The sequence below is a fragment of the Haliotis rubra genome, unplaced genomic scaffold (genome assembly GCF_003918875.1).
Source record: "Haliotis rubra isolate DU_JTF1 unplaced genomic scaffold, ASM391887v1 Scf74, whole genome shotgun sequence".
Classification (NCBI taxonomy): domain Eukaryota; kingdom Metazoa; phylum Mollusca; class Gastropoda; order Lepetellida; family Haliotidae; genus Haliotis; species Haliotis rubra.
Genome location: NW_025767457.1, coordinates 841,432 through 862,218, shown reverse-complemented (window position 1 = coordinate 862,218; position 20,787 = coordinate 841,432). Strand labels below are relative to the sequence as shown.

At 40.2% G+C, this 20,787-nt stretch overlaps 1 protein-coding gene across 1 annotated transcript in view; it reads right to left on the bottom strand.

The window, feature by feature from the left end:
- Positions 1-243: 243 nt before the first annotated feature.
- The window catches only part of LOC124259879, a 43,583-nt gene continuing 23,039 nt past the window's right edge, over positions 244-20,787 (bottom strand). The window contains exons 2-3 of the mRNA XM_046694101.1: positions 1,325-1,462; positions 244-1,027 (exon numbers count right to left, since the gene is read on the bottom strand). Coding sequence (XP_046550057.1) covers positions 960-1,027; positions 1,325-1,462 — 206 coding nt within the window. The 3' untranslated portion in view covers positions 244-959. The remainder of the gene's footprint in view (positions 1,028-1,324; positions 1,463-20,787) is intronic.

Here is a 20,787-nt window from a genome sequence, read left to right as displayed (position 1 = left end):
ACCGATATCCTTATATAATTAAGGAATTCATTTTCTCTATTGTGTTTTTTGTGTGATCTAGAACGTTTCCAAAGAACAGTCAGACAGGCTCGGCTTTGGATGCAATGTCACTAATACTCTGTCACGATACAGCTTTTAACCTTTCACAGTGTCTGGTTAACTCTTTAGGGAATTTGGCTCATACCTGCATGGCTCTGAAATAGATTAATGTGCAGTGCCATAGAAAGGTTAAATGATGCTGTCAACACTAATACGTATTTATTTCTGCGAGTGTAAAGAAATGATAACACAACTGTGTCATTATGTACAAATGTCAATTTACAGGAAATACTGATAATCTGGTATATACACGTTCATATTTGACTAACTGGAATTATTATATTTTGACAAATGTGAATGTCAACAGCGTCTTCGATCATATCCGATTCCATGTGATGACATGCACTGAAATTTGTTAGTTCACAACCTCGGGTCATTCCACATATTCAGCCAGTGTTAACGCCACTGGGTTGTTCCCTTGCCGGCAACAAGTCCAGTCTGATGAATCCAAGTCCACATTTGTCTCTGAAGCCGAGTCTGCCTGCTTGATTGATTGGCCAGGCTCTGCCTAGGATCCCACGTCTCCAACCCTTTCTAGCAGTTCCACGAAGCAATATAACATGATTAAAACGCACAGAATGGACATCAGTGGCGCTAAACTGTACACGTATGGGGCTTTGGCAACAAAAACATCCATACAAATGGGATTAGTCCCATTAAAACTGTTTTCTCATTTGAATAAGATTGTGTGATTAATTTCCAGGATCTCCAAGCGCTTCTTTGGGTAATCTTAACCTAAGGATTTCTGGGTCATCCTTCACCGAAAGCCATCACATCCATCCCGCTCAAGCGGTTAGACCCTCTCTGATTGGATAGTTTGAAGTTCAGGAATATCGTCAAAGTTTTATCACTATGGAAACCTATAGGAGACTGTCTTCTTCTCCAGATTGTTCATCGGAAGATCGCCCGGGGCCATTATTTTCACCTCCTGAAAGGTTGATTAACAATATAAAAACAGGGCTTCATTTTACAATCATCTTTTGAGTATAAACGCCGCATTTAGTCTTAATATATCTAATAATGCCTCGACAGATGATACTCAAGAAAGCACATTATCAACACAGTTAGAAAAACGAAACGTCCAAGATCAAGAGAATGCAGTGATATCGTTCCTTAGCACTTGCTTGATGTGACATGAGCTTAGCACTAGATTAAAAACCATTAATTTGGATACCTGAAACAAATGTCAAACTGAACATTTCTATGACATAATGCAATCACTTGCCTACGTCGCTGTCTGAATCCTCTTCATCCGAGTCGTCGCTGCCGTTGCCATCCTCCATATCGTCGTCGTCGTCGTTACTCCAACATGTTTTACGTTGTTCAACTGGTTTATACGTGATTGTCTTCGTCCGACCTTCACCTGGGAATATAATCAAGAGATTTGATATAGCACAGTTTAGAAATCTCATCAACAAAAAAACGTCAATGGACCACTGTGTTCATTAATTCTGTACGTTTGTCCAAATACGGCAAATGGAACAGTACAGGATTAATGGCTGCACACTACACTCCTATGAACTGACACTTTCTTTGGGGATGCAATTCACCCACGCATTTCATGAGGAACCATACTCCAAGATACTGAAATTCGTTTGAAACTAACATTGTCTCTTTGAAGATAAAGTTATTATTGACTCATAAACAAGGCTACATATTAACCGACACAAACATGCATATTTCGACACCGTGAAGCCAACACGTGTGTTTGTAATTCAAGCTAGGAGTACCTGAACTGTCAACCCCTTTAAAAGAACTGCATTTGACAAATCAATACAAGCACAAACAGCGTTTCCTATAAAGTGAATATTCCGAAAAATATAACCCGTTCTGTATGGGATATGTATAAAACATCAGAGGTAAGATAGACACTCTATTGATTTCCTGCCAAACCTGAAGCATATAAAGCTCCCACGAGAATTGATAACGTCAAAAAGCGAGGCTGACATTTATCACCAACACCATACACATATCATATATGTTTTTACACCCACCACTTGGATTGATCTTAAACGTCAAACTTTTTTCTGTATGACAATTGAATCACAAATCTGTCGCTCATAGAAAATGGGCAAGTAAGAAGAAAGACAAAACTACTGATTGGAATATCAAATCAGAGAAACCTGGATAACAAGCATCCTGGGATTCGCATGCGCATATTTGTTGCTCTGAAAATGGAAATGTTCTTCTACCAGTCCCTTTATAGTATTTAATTAGCAATAAGGAAGCTTTTGGTTCGGCAGTAACATTAAAGGCATGCACAACTTCTGAGATGTGAACCTCATAGACAAACATCCATTCTTATTAGATATATACAGAATCTGAGTCTGGTACATCTTCTCCGGAAAGGATGGAATTTACAAGTATGTTGTAATGTATGACGAAGACACAAGAGTATTAAGTCATTCTGCTAGGGAATATGGATATTTTTCATAGAAGGAAGTCGCCTTCAAAACAGGATGTGGAGCTGGAGCACTGAAAAGGTGAAGACAGGTTCTTCGCAGACGGTACTGATGCAGGATCCGTTGGCCTTTCAGTCAGAGTTTAATAAGCGGGCAAAAATAGCAGCGTTGGCAAGAGAACGTATTGAGAACGCACTGCTTACACAGAGTGTTTGATGTTCTTCTAAAAGATTGAAAAGATTCGATTTCGGCGCTGGTAGATGTTAAGAAGATGTTACAGCGTCAAGTTTACTCCCATATCCATTAATTCCCTCTGCTTGTGATGTGCATTGATTGAAGCGTTGAATGGTGTTTACTCGCCTTTGGCACGATCAGTGATTACGCCGCTATCGTTAACATGGAGTACGAGTCAATTATATACTTTTGATGTGGAAACCCTTGAACGCAATCATGTGTAATCTTTGTAATAGACATAATTACTACTCATTTTATTTCGTGTTATGCCATATAGAGAGAATGACTTTAATTCTTGTACTTCAAGAGGTCAGCCGGTATTTGTATTCTTGCCTCTAACAAAAGTCTCCTTCCAACAGAAACGCTTTCAATATCTTAAAGGTCAATGTAACCTTTGACAAAAGCAGATTTGAAATATTTATTTTTGTGGCGACACCATCGGGGCAGATTTCCCTCTACCATAAAACAATTGTTGAAGAGAATATATTATATGACAGATTTTTATGTTGAAATAAAATGCTGTCAGTTGATCTTTTTCGGTAGGCATACATAGATATCAGCATCATTAATTGGGAAATTGAAATCACAGACATTGTTACGAAGGTTGAGATTCGAAGAACTGGTGTCAGATTTATCTTTTTGAAGATATACATGACTGTGTGTATATATCAGCATCAATACTTCAAAGTTGTGAAACTGAAGTCACAGTTTCCTATGCTTCTATTCCTCTTCATGAGGAAATCTGCTCAGCCAACTTTGTGGTTGTGATTCACAGTTTGCGCGTCAAGTTAGCATGGCGCACAGTTCGGATGTCGGCGTGTTTGGTTGGAGAACGCAACTCAGGCACAGTATTGACTAGCCTGAAATACGCTTAGGCAATGCCACAACTTGTTTAAAATCAACGCCTATGTGTCATTGGTATGCATGAAAATAAAGTTGTCAGACATTTTAATGTTCATCAACACATCCCTTCCGAAACATCTTATCTGCATTGCCATGACCATCAACGTTTGAGATCAGATAACAATCTCAACCCTATCCCGTTGGTGCATCTACAAATCGACACCAAACTTTAACCACATTACCAGGTTACGAAATTCCTGGACTAACTCTAAATTAGTGGCAGAATCGAATGCATCCGGTTGGGGAAACATAACATCCACCCCGACATTCATCGACACACCCAATGTTGTATCAGTTTTGATTCGTCGGGCACGCTTAACTAGGCGTAGACTGTATCTGAGATTCTGAAGAGAAGCTTGGTACAGTATGCTGTCCATAGGTGGTCGTGCAAGGGTCCACAGGCGTCCGCAACGCTTGCGTTACTCAACGTCGTCACTTAAGGGTCGGAAATGTAATTCTACAGGGTGGCATTATGGGAGAACGCAACTCATCATTAATGATGGGAAACAACATACGCTCTTGTGTCGAGATTGTTCAAGCTAATGTTCTAACCAGCAAACGCTGAACCTGAATCAGCCAGTAACGCTATCCCAGGTGAACAGATAGTTGGTGGAAATTTGGAACAACATCTCCAATCTTCGAGTGTCATCAACGGAAAGACAGTGCGCTCCAAGCCCCGTGTAAATATTGGTCACAGTCGACACTGACCTTGCTGCTGCGTCTCCTGTTACCAGGTGTGGGTTTTATAAATGAATTCGTCATGATAAAATACTGATCGGACGCCGTTTTCAATGACGTATCATTTATGCCACTTTATATGAAGCACAACCATTTATTTCTACCATATAGGTCAATAGTTCTGACATATTTTCGCATAATGCATGTCAAAATAAAACATTGATCAGACGCTATTTTCAATGACGTAACATTTATGGCACTTCATGTGACGCACAGCTACTTTTTTCGCTAGTATATAGGTCATTAGTTCATCTTTTCCTATAGTTTATATCAATGAACAATAAAAACAGTTCCAGGACTGTTATTTTATCTGGGTGCTTGCAGTGACGAAAAACATCCAAAACTCCCTGCAGCCATCGAGTTGCACTTAATTGTCATGTGATGAGTTGTGGAGCAGCGAAGCATGTGACATGTGATGTTATTCCCCATCTACTGACAGATATCCCCCCGAACCGCTTGAGGCTATTCATTACACGGCGGACTGCGCGTGCTATTTTATCCTGCTTCATCCATACCACATCTGATTAGAACTACTCTAAACCCTCAAGTACGGGGAGTATTTAAAATGTCAGGGAAACTCTTCAAATATTTATAAATACAAGATGCTTTCTACATCATTAGCTAAACAAAACTCACTTTATTTTTCAACAATTTTCATGTGTGTAATGATTAAGGGTTAGTTTGAAAGCTGATTATTGTAATTATGGAAATTATTAATAAAAGAATGGGACATCGTTAATATTCATATCGAAGGGTCATCATCATCAGTTAGCTAATAACATATATAAATACTACCTGCATTGCACAGATGCATCATTTTCAGGACTAAATATTTCACAGCAATACAAAGATTATGCATTGAATATTTATGTTACATAATGTTAGGTGAGTGAGTGAGTAAGTGAGTGAGTGAGTGAGCCGGGTGACGCCTAAAGTCCGGGTTCTGATCTCCACATGGGTACAATGTGTAAAGCCCATTGGTCCCCCCTCCCCCCCGATATTGTTTGAATATTGCTAAAAGCCGGCGTAAAACTACAAACTCACCCACTATTGATACTTTCATATATGATGTCATGATGTCACAGGATGCCCATAGTCAGAACGTCCGACATTATGTTTATGTTTATCCTTACGGTATTTAAGAAATCATGGGGACGGTGGTTAAAGCGTTGGCTCGTCACGCCGAAGACCCGGGTTCGATTCCGAACATGGGTACAATATGTGAAGTCCATTTCTGGTGTCCCCAGACCTGATATTGTTGGAATATTGCTAAAAGAGGAGTAAAATCATACTCATTCACTTACAAACATCATGCTTCTTTCGTATCACGATATTTCAATATTTGAATGAAGGGGAAATTGTTGCTTGACAGTCTTTAAATAACGCCTACGATATTACCTGTCTTTATACAGTATGGCCTTAAGCAATAACACTCACTCATTCACGCTGTGCTTAAGATGACCGCATTTACCCATCACGCCATCCGTTAAAAGTACGTTAGTGCATACGAGGTCATATTTCTCCTCGTCTATGCATCAATACTGAATGGTACTGCAGCTGTTTGTTACTAATGGCAACTGCAAATTACCTGATATCGTCTGAAAGCACAGGGAAGTATCTCAGTCCTTGGTGCACTCGATCCTGTTAGCAAGGAACCGGAACAATATCTACAAGAAGCTCATTAGCAGCCAATCAGTGATGGCACTGAGAGGTTTTATGGGGAACTCTTCTTGTGTTCTCTCAGAATTGCATGTCTGAGAATTTACTTATATTGATTGGCCATTGATTCCGGTTTGTATGTGTATTCTTCCTATGTTGTGGTTAAAGCTTGGTTTTGTTGTCTGTGTGCATTGTGTCTTCGCTCTGATCGTTGCTGTATGCAGTGTTAAGCGTGCGTTCTGTTAGTAGTCTAGCCCATGTTTACATGACAGCTGTATTTAGCCTAATTGGTGCATTCAGTCAACGGTATGGTGAGTGAATGGTTGGATGGATGGGTTTGGGTGGATGAGTGAGTGAGTGAGTGAGGATGGTTTTACACGGCTTTTAGCAACATTACAGTAATATCATTGTATGTAGTACTAATTGTGCATGCAACCCATGGTTACATGGCAGCTGTATTCGGCCTAACTGGTGCATTCAGTCAAAGGTATGGTGAGTGAGTGAGTATGGTTTTACACGGCTTCTAACATTATGGGGCATATTCTTTAACCACTTGACTACCTCACCACCCCAATCCAATTAGAGTTATGTTGTAATATGCGTTCAATAACAGCTGCATTACATCAAGTGTCCCCTTGAAGTTATGCCCACTATCTCCACATTAAGAGAGAAATACTTCCAAGAGACGAACCTACAAATGCTACGATAGAGATAGTCACATAATAAACCTTTTCTCTCGGTGCGTTAAACTAATGGCGGGATTTCATGACAGTCAACTATAAACTAAACTGTACTGAATCCCCAGTATGTTTCCAGAGGTGTGAAATGTTTATATCGGTACCGTTTTCATGTCGCATAAATTCCCGAAGCTGGACGTACGGGAAGATAACAAGGAATATCAGCAATATCCTGTTGTAATTTATTGGTGTTTTAGTACGTAAAACTGACAGTATATCTGCCTGACAACTGGCATTGTTATTGCCTTGCAATAATACACCGATGCCAAGCAACAGATGGAACCATAAATCTCTGCCAATTTAGGGAAACTGATAATCAGATAAAAGACAATATACCGTGTCATTAATTGACAATGGCGGTACCTAATAAAACGCTTTGGAAGTAATACAGTTTTCTGTAGGGCACTTGTTAATGAAGAAGATTTCCTGTATTAAACTGTTAATCCTGTTGAATGGGTTTATAAAGAAAGGGTTGTTGCAAACATGTTAATCATGTGTCAGCCTTCATATGCATCGCCTTGTAACGTCAAGCCCACTATATCAATCATTCGCTAAGTACGAGGGGATTTCAGGGTCTCAAGAGTTGTGCGGGTTGCTCAAAATTCAAAGCCTCGATTTAAATGGCAGCAGTAAATCTTGGCAAGTCTGGTGGCATGTTAATAAACGTCTATGAGACAGTTGGCATTAGTCGTTCACCAGGGATCTCTCAAGCTTCGCTGGGGACTGTGGTAATCCCACCAAAGCTCCCTTAAGGCACAGAGGCGCATCAAAAGGTCGAATTTATCTATTAATTTCTTCAGATAAAAGTGAGAGCAGAGACGCAATTGACTCCTCGGGTCAGATGGAAGGCGAGAGAAACGCCTGACAATTTCCTGACGACCTCACGCCGCTCATGTCTCTTGAGAGGATCTGTGTTCGGATCCACCTCAAATTGAGGATTAGTATTTCACTTACAGCAAGCTAATGGCGACTGACCCGGCGTTCGTTGTATAGTCCCCCTGACACCCTCCCGTTCGTTCTGTCAGACTCCCCAGAGATTGACACAATGGCATGTGCACACTGATGAAGTGTACGCCAGCTTATAACATTGCTTATATCGCGTGATATATGTCCCTGTGGCGGCACTTGCCGGAAACCAACCAAACTCATGTAATATTTAACATCAAGCATATACCTCACTCAACTGGCCCAGTCTACAGTTTGTAATAATATCGAGTAAATAATGTATCAGATAATCCCCAACAACCAATATGAAACACACATCCATAAGTACATGTATGCATGCTTTCGGAACGTATCAAGGTTGTGGAAAATAAGAGTAGTTTTATTCTTCTAAAAAATCAGATTCATATTGAAAACGGGGGATACATCCAGACTACCATTTTGTGGTCGCCCATCATCGTATTGATCCTGATCTATTTCATTAGGAACATTCAAATAGCTAGAGGTTTCTCCCGGCAGGGATTGCGGCATAAATATACCCAGTCGTGGCTGAAGCTCCTGAGCATCCCGCTTTGAATTCAGGTACACATGGCCATTTTAATAGTAGGTCTAAAGACCTACCTTACTTTAACCTTAGCTTTTTCATCATTTATGTGATCAATACCTAACTTCGCTGATCGTACCAACGAGCAATTATAACGTATAACTTTCTGTCGTCGCTATAGAACGCATTGATGCTAATGAGATGTTACACTTGAATTCGATTACGCTGTTTGAGAGAGCTACATATAAATGTGATATGGATTTACTGTAAAGAATGCATGAACAAGTATGACCTCCGAAGACACACACGTCATTAGAGTGTCATCCGAAGAGGTATATACTATCGGTACAGTAGACGTAACCAGGATGATACATATTATATGACTGTGTTGTGTTTTCTTGTTCTTAAGGCAACCACACAGGGTTATCACGCATATATTGGGCGATGGGTAGCATTGTAGTTAAAGCGTTTGCTCGTCACACCGACGACACGGGTTTGATTCCCCACATGGGTGCAATGTATGAAGCCAATTCCTAGTGTCCCCTGCCGTGAAATTGCTGGAATATTGTTTAAAACGGCGTAAACCCATACTCACGCACTTTCAAGCACATGCTACTTCTTTCAAAAGAACAAATATGTTATGATGCTACGGGAAGGAGCTACATTTTCATTTTTCCACGTCATATGCGTTAACCCTTTATGCCCTCTCGTAACAAGCCTTTTCAACATATCAAGCTATGAAATATTCGGAACAGAGAATCCCCCACTATTTGAAAAAATGAAAAACTGAAAGCTGTCTAGTAGATTATGTTCATGAATTATTTTTTTCAAATATATCAATTCCTTAATGTATGAACCACAATCAACGTGTATCTACTGAAGCATTAAAACTATTATCTCCCTGTCACACAGCTTGCCGGGGCGGTGGGGTAGTCACTCACTCACTCACTCACTCACACAGCTTGCCCTAAGCGTTTTTGCAAATACCAAATCAATGAAGCATACGTGACGCAGCATACTTTGATGTCTGTTTTTGTCATTGTTTTGGTTGCCGAGTTAATACACACGTTCTGACCTTCTCTATGGACATTGTGTATTGATCTATGCCTTCGATGACCGCAATCAGATTTGGACAGGTGGATTACAGGTCAGATGACAGGGAACGCCGACCTGGTCAGAACCGAGGGCTCAGATGCGGTATTAGCCACCTCCAAACGCATTAGCGGCTAAACTAGGACAGCACAATGAAGGGGGTTTTGCGAACGTCGTTTGACGAGTTTCTGGGCGGCTAACGTGTGAAAACAGGCGTCACTAACGCCAAATTGCCCGTGATTACGGCACCGGGGAGACTGTGGCGGTTTCAAGATGTGCGAACGTGAAATATGGTGGCATAACATTCTGCTCTTTTATCTCAAGGTGTCAAAGATGGTAGACGTTTTTTATAAGTGAATATGGATGGAAATATATTTTCCGGAGTTTCTCGCTATTGTGCCTCGACGTTCAAATGTCCAAATTCACAGATCCAAACATACGTGTGGGAAGAGGAAAACGACTGTGTCAACACTAAGGATAAAGCTGTGGTCTTGAGAGTCCATATTTACCCAGACACTTTTAAGAACAAAATGTAACTTACGCTCTTGGGCTTATTGAATCTGTCAGCTTTATGGCAAACTCAACGAATGTGGTTTTATCTCAGTGCGTGTGTGACTACCATTCTCCCTTAATGTTTGAACTGTCTGCTTTAGAGACAATATTGACTTTTTCTTTGCAAAGACATGACAACTACTCTAAAACATACCGATAAGGTCATGGCGTTCTTAAGAATCGGACAAGATGTATAGTGTAACTATACAACACGTTTTACTCCGCCCAAACGCATTCAAACACACACCAGCTTAAAGCAATAGATTAAAAAGAACGAGGCAGCACTGTAGAAAACGTATTGGTGGCAATATTTAAGCTATTTATCAGACATGGAGCTATAAGCAGATTGGCTGATATCCGTTGCGCGTTGCTTTAGCTGTCTTCGGTGCTGTGGGCTAGGGACTCTTCTCATCATCCATCCACTATCAAATACATACGGAATTGCCTAATTTGTGTCGTGTCAGATGCTACAATATAGCTTCTCCCTAGAGCTCAGTTTGCGTCAAGTAATTTCCCTCAGCCTGAACTCTGGCCTCAATCACACCCTTCGTGAAAACTGTCTGTCGGTGAAGTATTAGTGGTCAATGGAGCAGAATTAATCTTGGCGGGAAAGTGGGGGTGTAAGAGTGGCGCTCTGGCTGAGCCTGCAGGTGTTCGGCCGTCTTCATACTGCCGCCGTATCAGAAACATGGCCCCCGGAAACTCGACCTATCACCACCCAGACCTGCAGATTAACTGAAATCATCAAGTATTACATTGAGCTGGAAATGAGACAACCGCTGACATTAGTCTCCAAACAGGAAGGGTGATCTCAGAGTGAATTTGTGTCAGCACTATATTTGTAGGTTGTAATATTCACCTCGTCAACCCCAGACATCCAGACAAAGTGTTTAGGATTAACTCAGGGATGTTTTACATGTGTGAGTGAGTATAATCTTACGCCGTTTTTAGCAATATTCCATAATACCACGCGGGGAACACGTACTGTCAAGACCTATTTACTACGCAATACTTTGGTTGCATACATACAACACGCCCAAATGTGTCTAGAAGTGACCATAACACTCTTGGCATATAGGCTTCTTCGTATAGGTTTAGTACGTTATGACGATCAAACTGTCTCGTGCAATTGATATAAATAGACTGAAGACGGAATACATGTTATTTTCCACTGTGTGCTCACCGATAGTGAGCTGAAATATTTCCATCCCAAAACTGTAAATGATAATTAGTATTCATTACCAATAATATGCCAGTTAACAAATGGATCCTACTTTATATCTTCCCGGTAAGATAAGCACTTGTTTCTCTTCCCTTACGAAATAACTCTCTTTAACATCGTACCTGTAAAGCTGTTTTGTACTTTGGGTCTAATTGGCTTCATGCAAATACAATGTCTGCCTGTCATATGAACACACAACTAATACGATTTTGATACACTCTACTTATCTTTTGACATGGATATATCTATTATTCTGAAGCCAAGTACTGTTAACTGAAATCAGTGTCCTTAAACATTGCGTTGCAAGCATTTATGTTCTTATTTTCACCTATCATGGTCGTTGTTGAAAATTGGCAGTATATTATAAAAGGTTTTAAGAAACATTTGCTTCATACTGTTGGTCATTCAGATATTCAAAGCCTGAGTCAGCTCAAATTAAAATGTTGATTAATGACACCAGTCACGACGATATTCAACCCTTGGATCAGTTGGCATTAAGATAGATCTTTAGGACAACAACAATAAAGATATGCAACCCTTGGATCAACTCATATATAAATACCATGTTTACATCCAAGTCCCTGAAGCTAAATGTCTAGACGTTGCCCTTTTCTCTTGACAAGTCACTTAGATTCCATCTTTATCATGGACTAAGAAGAAGAAGAAACTTATAGAATGATTTATATATAAATATAACGAAAGACTTTGATGGTTTCATTTGATAAATCCACAAATATATACTTGAGTGAATGTGTGTGTTTGTGTGTATGTGTGTTTTGTTTGTTTGTTTATTTGCCTGTTTGTGTTCCATCGCGGAAAACACACACTTTAACTTAGATTAATGACTTCAATTTACTGTGATATACTAACACTTAGATTGACTGTCTTGGTAAGTTTTTGTGTCCTTCACATGAATCGTTGCTTTTGCAATCACTTTTAGCCATCAATCACGCATACTCCTCACGCTGAAGAAAGCCCCACTTGAGTTTGATACAGCGGATCAAAAAAACTTTTTAACGAACCTAAACTGCAGTCACTTTGTAATAAAATGTTGCCACTTTGATGGGAAATTGTCTACATAAATTAGTTCTACTCGAACAGGTTAGCGCAACACTGATTACGATGCAGGTACTTGAGCCGTGTCACATCATACGATCATGAAATTCTGAACTACACAGTCAAATATTTGATACTGTTTTTACCAATACAACATCCAGTACCAGTTTTTTGTATTGATCCTAAAAACCCATTACAATTAATTGATTTTTTTACCCTTTGAATTTCATTTAAATGAAAACAAGCAGCGATTCATGCTATATATTTAGTTCGCCGGTAAAATATCGCTGTTTTCTACATTTCTGTGTCTTGTAATCCTAAAGTTCAAAGAAAGACAGCAGTGAGCTTCAAACATCACGAAAATACTGACAGGAAGATCTTGGAAAAGCTTTCCTCGCCTGTGTTAAACCCAGGATATCCAACAAAGAGACGTGGGCCCAATGTCAATGTCATTTCACGTAAATCAAACGTCTGTTTTCGAGAGAAATAATGTTACCATCCGATTCCAGATCCACAACACCACGATTTCTGTCCTTCTCGTTGGCAGCATTCCTGTTGCACCTAAACCCGCCCTTATTACAAACTGACATTCAGCTCCGGGCGGTATAGCCCCGGCTTAAAAACACTCAAAACTTCAAAAACCCAAATACATTACGCTTTAGCCTCCAAATCTGGGTACTGAATTATTGAACATGGTCTTAGAAAGTAAACCCAACACTCTCGGTTGTATCTGAGACATAGCGTTGGCATATCCTACATATAACAAATACTGCACACAAAAATTCAGCTCCCAGTACACGTACGTGCTGATGGGTCGTCTCCGCGAGATAATCAGTGGAGGAAATCAACTCTTCACTCGGAAGTTGAGGGGAGATGAGTCAAGTTCCCCCATCTTTACGCGAGGAGCACCCTGTCTGCAGTCAATGGCACTCGTATCACTCATCGTAATTAGCAGCTTTGTCACAACTGTCTACAGCAGTCTTTGCCATCACAGACACGGGAATCAAATGTTTGCTCTCGCAGACTGAATTGATCTGACCTCGGAGTATCGTTCTCGGCTCGACATTGGTGTAACGTGCACTAGGCTGTGTTTACCTATATTAATTAGCTGACGAACGAACTACTTTCACAATGAGAATCCCAATAACATACTATCAGCTGTGGATGAGTAGGCTTCATAACGTAGGCGTGACAAATAAAGGTTGTCATATTGATATTTCTGACAATCGAGACAGGTGCTCAGTGAGGCTCCGCGGAGTTTTTTATTCATATTCCGGATTGTCTGTGGTGTGGGAAAACAATTGACGGTTCAGTTCTGGATTATTCCGGTCGGCATAAAAACGCCATATTCTGCTCTGTTAAGATACGTTTTACTTATGCATGCCCTGTTCTTCTCTTATCTATTCCAGACAGCACGACCCTGCACTGCTCTGCTTTGCAGTACCATAGCCTTTTCATCTAAAGTTCACAACACTTCCCAACTCTACTCTGCTCATGTTTCGGTGTGCCCTGGTCGGTCTGCAATGCCATTCTCTGCTCCGACCCACCATGTTTTTTCTAACCTATTTAGATCTATTGTGTTCTATCCTGCTCTACTCTGTTCTTATCTGTCCTGCTCTAAATCTCAGAACCCAAAGCTATTCAAAATGAAGACCTTTCATGCACCCACAAAACCAATCCAAACACCCAGAATGGGCTTTACAATCTGAACCAGAAGGACGATCGAACGCACTTACGTGAACCACTGCCCGAAATAGCGTATTTATGTATGATGTTCAACTGAAGAGCATTAATGATCAGTTGACGTGGCAACATTGATTCAACTGATTTACATGTGGTAAAAGCTGTTAAGATTACTTCGTTTATCATTGCCCTGTGGCAAGAAGTAATAAACGCGCCTGACATCGACCTTTGATTATATCGGTGTGTGTTTCAATAACCTTGCCTCGTGAACAAGCAGAAATATTATCGGAACTTTCTGTGCATTCCTCTACAACAACGTCACTTTTACGTCATCTCAAATACTAAAACCTTATCCTAATATCTCGGTGTCTTGCTCATTCCGCTCTTTATGTAAGCTGGTTCAAGATATGGTAAATCAATCTCCAACGGAAGATTTCTAATGTCATAATTCCCGTTCCCCTTGACGATAATAACTACCGGAAGGTGATAAAGTTTACCTCATAAATTGTTGCAAAATGTTACGGAAATTAAAGGATGCTCTTCTTTGCCAAGGTGGCAGAATTTCTGCCGGTTCTCAGGCTGTCGGTTACTATGATTAAACATGCTGATTTTACACTACAATACCGGAACTTCTGTTGATGATAGAAATTCCTGATGTCAGAACCGTGATCTCGCGTGATCTTCGATGAAACACAATAATTGCAATATTTTCAACCTCATGTGGTGTGTCGTTTCAAAATTCAAGTAAACGATCTAGTAAAGCAACCATTTTGACAGATTGAGTGTTATTGGTCCGTTTACAATAACCAAGATTAAACAGGTTTAATCGTAGGGGTCTGCTGTAGTATCTCGGCAAATTATCCATGAAAGATTAACCCGAAATTTCATACAAAACTCTTTCCAGAAAGTACATCATAAAGTCAATATAATGCAGGAGTTGGCAAAGCCGTACCTTCTGGTGTCTTTGTATACAACGAAACAAAACCGTTTCCTATATCAAGAATCTCTGTTAAAAGCAGGTATAGATTAAGCAACAATACAAAACATGTACACATCACGGAGATGCATCACCCAACCTGACAGAGGACGGCCACACTCCTTGGAAGTAAAAGGACACCATGACAAAATGATGTTTCAACATTCTCCATCTTCTGCTGGTACATCATTTTATGTATGGCATACAGATGTGTTAATGGTCAATAGGTGAATTCGAAACGTTAACAGCGGATTATCGGCGTAACTGAATCCAGTACGAATAAAAGACAATAATATGAATGGCTCACTGATGATTAGCCATGACACCAGGTGTTCGGGGAAAGGTAAGCCTATCCAGCCTAACTGGCAGCACACGCCACTCACACAATTTCCACAAAAATATAAGTAAGTGTTGCTATATGAAAACAGCATTAGCCACTTAAACAATTTAAACGAAAAAGCAAGTGTTAAAACAGTTGACATCAGTGTATCTTATTCCAAAGTAGATAGCAATGTCGATGTACGTCTCCCTTCACCGGTGCATGGTAGTCGTTGCCTGCTACATTGAAGTCGTTGCCTGGTACATAGTAGTCGGTGGTGGGGTGGTCAATATTTCATTACACGGCGCCAGGCTTCGCTTACTCTTTTTGCTAACTGGGTCATAACGTAAATAATGATGAATTCTGGACGCGTTCAATGATACATTGATCACAATCCGAACAGTGATATCGTCGTACGTATTAGGCTGACAATAATTACATATATTGGTTTCGTCTGTTGACAAGGAAAATAGTTCACTGCAAGCATACGACACATGGATATTCTATGAACATTTGGCTTCATGTTGTATTAGAATGTACAATTTATATCATGAGTTTTACCATTACCACAATGTGATACTTTGTCTCTAGTTTTAACAGTTTGTACCACTACAGTTCTATATTACGTTTTACTCTCACAGCTCTCTGACATTGTATCGCGAGTTTTATCATTACTTTAAGACATTATATTATGAAACTTTTGACCACTTATTATTACATGGTGCGAACCGATTCGCTACTGGTGTGGTTCATCCTCACATATGTATCAATTTTACATCAAAGCTTAATCATTACAAATGTGTTATATTACACCATGAATGGTATAATTTCAACTGTAAAATATCACATGCTGAATATCATCCTTTCGAAGCTATCATATTACATTTCAAGTTTACACTCTCACCAAACTGTTCCGCTACATCATCAGTTATCATTACAAATATGTTACATAACATTACATTACATTACATTACATTACATTACATTACATTACATTACATTACATTACATTACATTACAGTCTGTCCTTTCGTATCTGTCAAAAGAAACGTGAGTTTTCCAACTCTATTTTCAGCACACTACATCTGACTGAAACCCTGAATCTAGTGCAGTAATAGTGTGGGTATTGTAACATAATGATCCCATTTGACTTCAAATACTTCAATCTTTTCACTCTCTCAAACATCATTCAAGTTATAGATTTTACCAATACACCACGTCTTTATCACGTGTGATTTGCTATAGCAAACCGATTCGCTGAAAGATTTGAGCACCAAACAAGAAAATAAATTACGTTCGTGATATAACTGAGCCAGAGCTGACATCATGCTCCAAAGTGTAGTCACCTTAATTACCAAATTAAACTGGAACCATGTTCCCAACTATACAGTTTGTTTCACCATGATGGGAACGTGTGATTGACAAGCAAGCAATGCAAGTGCACGCTTATGTCGGCTAATAAGGATAGATTTGCCCCGTTCGATAACAGAATTTGTGTTGGATCAATCCTTACAAGCAGGCAAGTAATGACATACTGGTACCCGCCTCGCATTCCCTCGCCCATACTACAAACTGTAGTTAGTCTTCATGAACATCGTATTACTGGTAATCTTTGATTCATATTGGATGTTATCAATTGAGATAATCAATAACAAGTTTCGCATCAACTAGCGATGTTTGTTTAGTGCTCAACATCACAGTTGCTAGGAGAACATAGTTGACGCCATGGAATGTTCGTCGTTCCCATGTTTCATCCTCATCTGTATTCGCGTTGTTAAATGGAGATGAACACAGAGAATAATCAATATGTGTTAATAAAACCAAACGTTGTGGTCATGTAGTACTCAGGCCAACAGCCAACCAAACACCAACAACCGAACCGCCCCACTTACAACACATAAAACTGTGTAAATATCATACTTTGGAAGACATTGTTACCAGATATCAATTGTGTTTGTCTGTGTCTGTGTCTGTGTTCGTGTGTACGTGCGTACATGCTTACGTGTTTGTATGTGTATGTGTTGTATATGTGTTTATGCGAAGGAGTGCGCATGTGTGTGTCTTATGCAAACGTGTTTGTGTGTGTAGAAGGGAATGTGTGTTGGTTTATGTGCGTCTGTTTCTGTTTGTGTTTGTTTCTGTGTGTGCATGTGTGTGTTTTATATGTACATGTGTGACATGAACCGTGTGCTCGAGTGTTTGTGTGTATGTGTGTGTGTGTGTGTGTGTGTGTTTGGTGGTAAGGTGTTGTTAGTGTCTTCTGTGTGTCAGTCTGTGCGTGTGTGTCTTTCTGTTTGTTTGTGTGTGTGTGTGTGTGTCTGTGTCTGTGTTGTATGTTGTATGTAATAAGAAGGTTGAGTCATCCAATTCGGACAAACAAATTCCTCACCATGTCACCATCGACATGAACACCATACCGTGAGGAATAATCACTGCGAATATTGTCGTTACTGCATAATCTCTTTGCCGTGGCCTGAATCCAACCCAATCTCCTCTGTGCGCTCATAACGTTTTGATTAATACTATCACTACAGCTAGATCATAACTGATGATCAATGTTGACATTGTTTAACCTCAGTCAGTTACATAAAGCTACAGCCTTGAGCTGATGTCTGGCAAGGAATCCATAAGCAGTCCCAAGCTGCGTCACATGGATATCGTCAAGATGAACTTATACAACCGCTATTATTTGGTATTGGTTGACATGTTTTATTCATTTTCAGGGACTAGTTTATAATGTGCGCAACCAGCATGTTACAGGCTTCTTTGCAATTGCGACTATTCTGTGAGGGTTATATGCTGTTTCAGGGAACAAAAAAACGCCAAATTACACGTCAGTCAAGTTTACATAAAGGGAATGGCAACACATTTGCAATTACGATTGAGAGAGGATGAATCCAAGCTGATCAAATAACTACGTGTTTTGGCCGTTATTGCAATTCTGAAACTCATGTCGGACACGTGAGTGACAAGACAGAACATGCGGGGCATCTTGCAACACCTCCAGCACCAGACGGTCGCCTCCCTTGTTTCAAGACTGTTGAACTTCATGCAAGTAGTGATGATCATGTCTTGCTTGTTTTGCTGGTATTTGTTGGAGGCTGTGTATACGGTGTTCTACAATGAATCTATTTGATTACGTACATCCTACGTTTCTACATCAGAATGTATTTTAAATTTAGGTACTTTAGGTATTTAAATACAGCGGTATCCGTAAAGCCATATACACATTTCGATATTAATTTCTGTTCGTATAGTAACGTGGTACAGGGGCCCAGTGTTTCATATCACACAGTGACATAGAACCACGGAATACCTATTACACAGTAGCATGGTACCAGGAACAACTATCACACAGTAACATGGTACAGTAACCACTATCACACAGTAACAAAGAACCAGTAATGCATAGTACACAATAGTGTGGTACCACTAACGACTATCACACAGTGGCATTGTACCAGGTACCCCTATCCCACAGTAATCACACAATAACATGGTACCAGTAACCATAGAAACACAGTAGCATGGTACCAGCAACAACTATCACACAGTAACATGGTACCAGGATCCCCTATAACACAGTAACATGGTACCAGGATCCCCTATTACACAGTAGCATGGTACCAGCAACAACCATCACACACAGTAACGTGGTACCGGGAACATCTATCACACAGTAACAAAGAACCAGTCATACCTATTACACACTAGCGTAGTGGTATCTATAACGACTATCACACTCTTTTTGTACCAGAAACAACTATCACACAGTAACATGGTACCAGTAACGACTATCACACAGTGGCATGGTACCAGTAACGACTATCACACAGTAGCATGGTACCAGGATCCCCTATTACACAGTAGCATGGTACCAGGATCCCCTATTACACAGTAGCATGGTACCAGGATCCCCTATTACACAGTAGCAGGGTACCAGGATCCCCTATTACACAGTAGCATTGTACCAGGATCCCTATTACACAGTATCATTGTACCAGGATCCCCTATTACACAGTAGCATGGTACCAGGATCCCCTATTACACAGTAGCATGGTACCAGGATCCCCTATTACACAGTAGCATGGTACCAGGAACATCTATCACAAAGTAGCGTGAATCCTGTAATACCCATCATACAGTACTTAGCATGAAACCAGAAATATCCATCACACAGTAGAACCAAGAATACTTGTCACACAGTAGAACCAGGAATACCTATTACACAGACGCATGTTGCTGGCATCCACTATCGCACAGTTACAGAGTACAAGAACCCCTAACGCACAGTACCATGCTAATAGGAGCCCCTATCACGCAGTTATATGGTTCTAGGAACCCCTACCTACAGTAATAGTGTACTAGAACCCCTGTCACACAGTCATATGGTTCTAGGAACCACTATCTACAGTAATAGTATACTAGAACCACTGTCACACAGTCATATGGTTCTAGGAACCACTATCGAACCATAATATTGTAAAAGAACCTCTATCAGGTACCACTACCTACAGTAATAGATACTAGATTCCCTATACACTACCTACAGTAATAGTGTACTAGATGCCCTATCACACAGTAATATGGTTCTAGGAACCACTACCTACAGTAATATCACTACACCCTGTCACACAGTAATATGGTTCGAGGAACCACTACCTACAGTAATATGGTCACACAGTAATATGGAACCACTACCACAGTAGCAAAGTAATATGTTCTAGGAACCACTACTACTGTGCACTAGAACCCCTGTCACATAGTAATATGGTTCGAGGAACCCCTACCTACAGTAATAGTGCACTAGAACCCCTGTCACACAGTAATATGGTTCTAGGAACCACTATCCAAGAACCTCTATCACACAGTACCACTACCTACAGTAAGAATACAAGAACCTCTGTCACACAGTAGTATGGTTCTAGGTACCACTACCTACAGTAATGTCTACACAGATAGTATGAACCTACCTACAGTAATATTGTACCTAGATCACACAACGATATGGTTCTAGGTACCCTGCCTATAGTAATATTGTACTATAACCTCTATCACACAGTAGTATGGTTCTAGGAACCACTACCTACAGTACTAGTACACAGTTATAGTGTACTAGGAACCACTACGCACAGTAATGGTTGGAACCACTACCTACATATAGTGTACTAGAACCCCTGTCACACAGTAATATGGTTCTAGGAACCACTACCTACAGTAATAGTGTACTGAACCCGTGTCACACAGTAGAACCACTACCCCTAACCCTGTCACATGGTTCTAGGAACCACTACCTACAGTAATAGTGTACTAGAACCCCTGTCACATAGTAATATGGTTCGAGGAACCCCTACCTACAGTAATAGTGCACTAGAACCCCTGTCACACAGTAATATGGTTCTAGGAACCACTACCGAACCATAATATTGTACAAGAACCTCTATCACACAATGATATGGTTCTACGTACCACTACCTACAGTAATATTGTACAAGAACCTCTGTCACACAGTAGTATGGTTCTAGGTACCACTACCTACAGTAATAGTGTACTAGAACCTCTATCACACAGTAGTATGGTTCTAGGTACCACTACCTACAGTAATATTGTACCTAGAACCTCTATCACA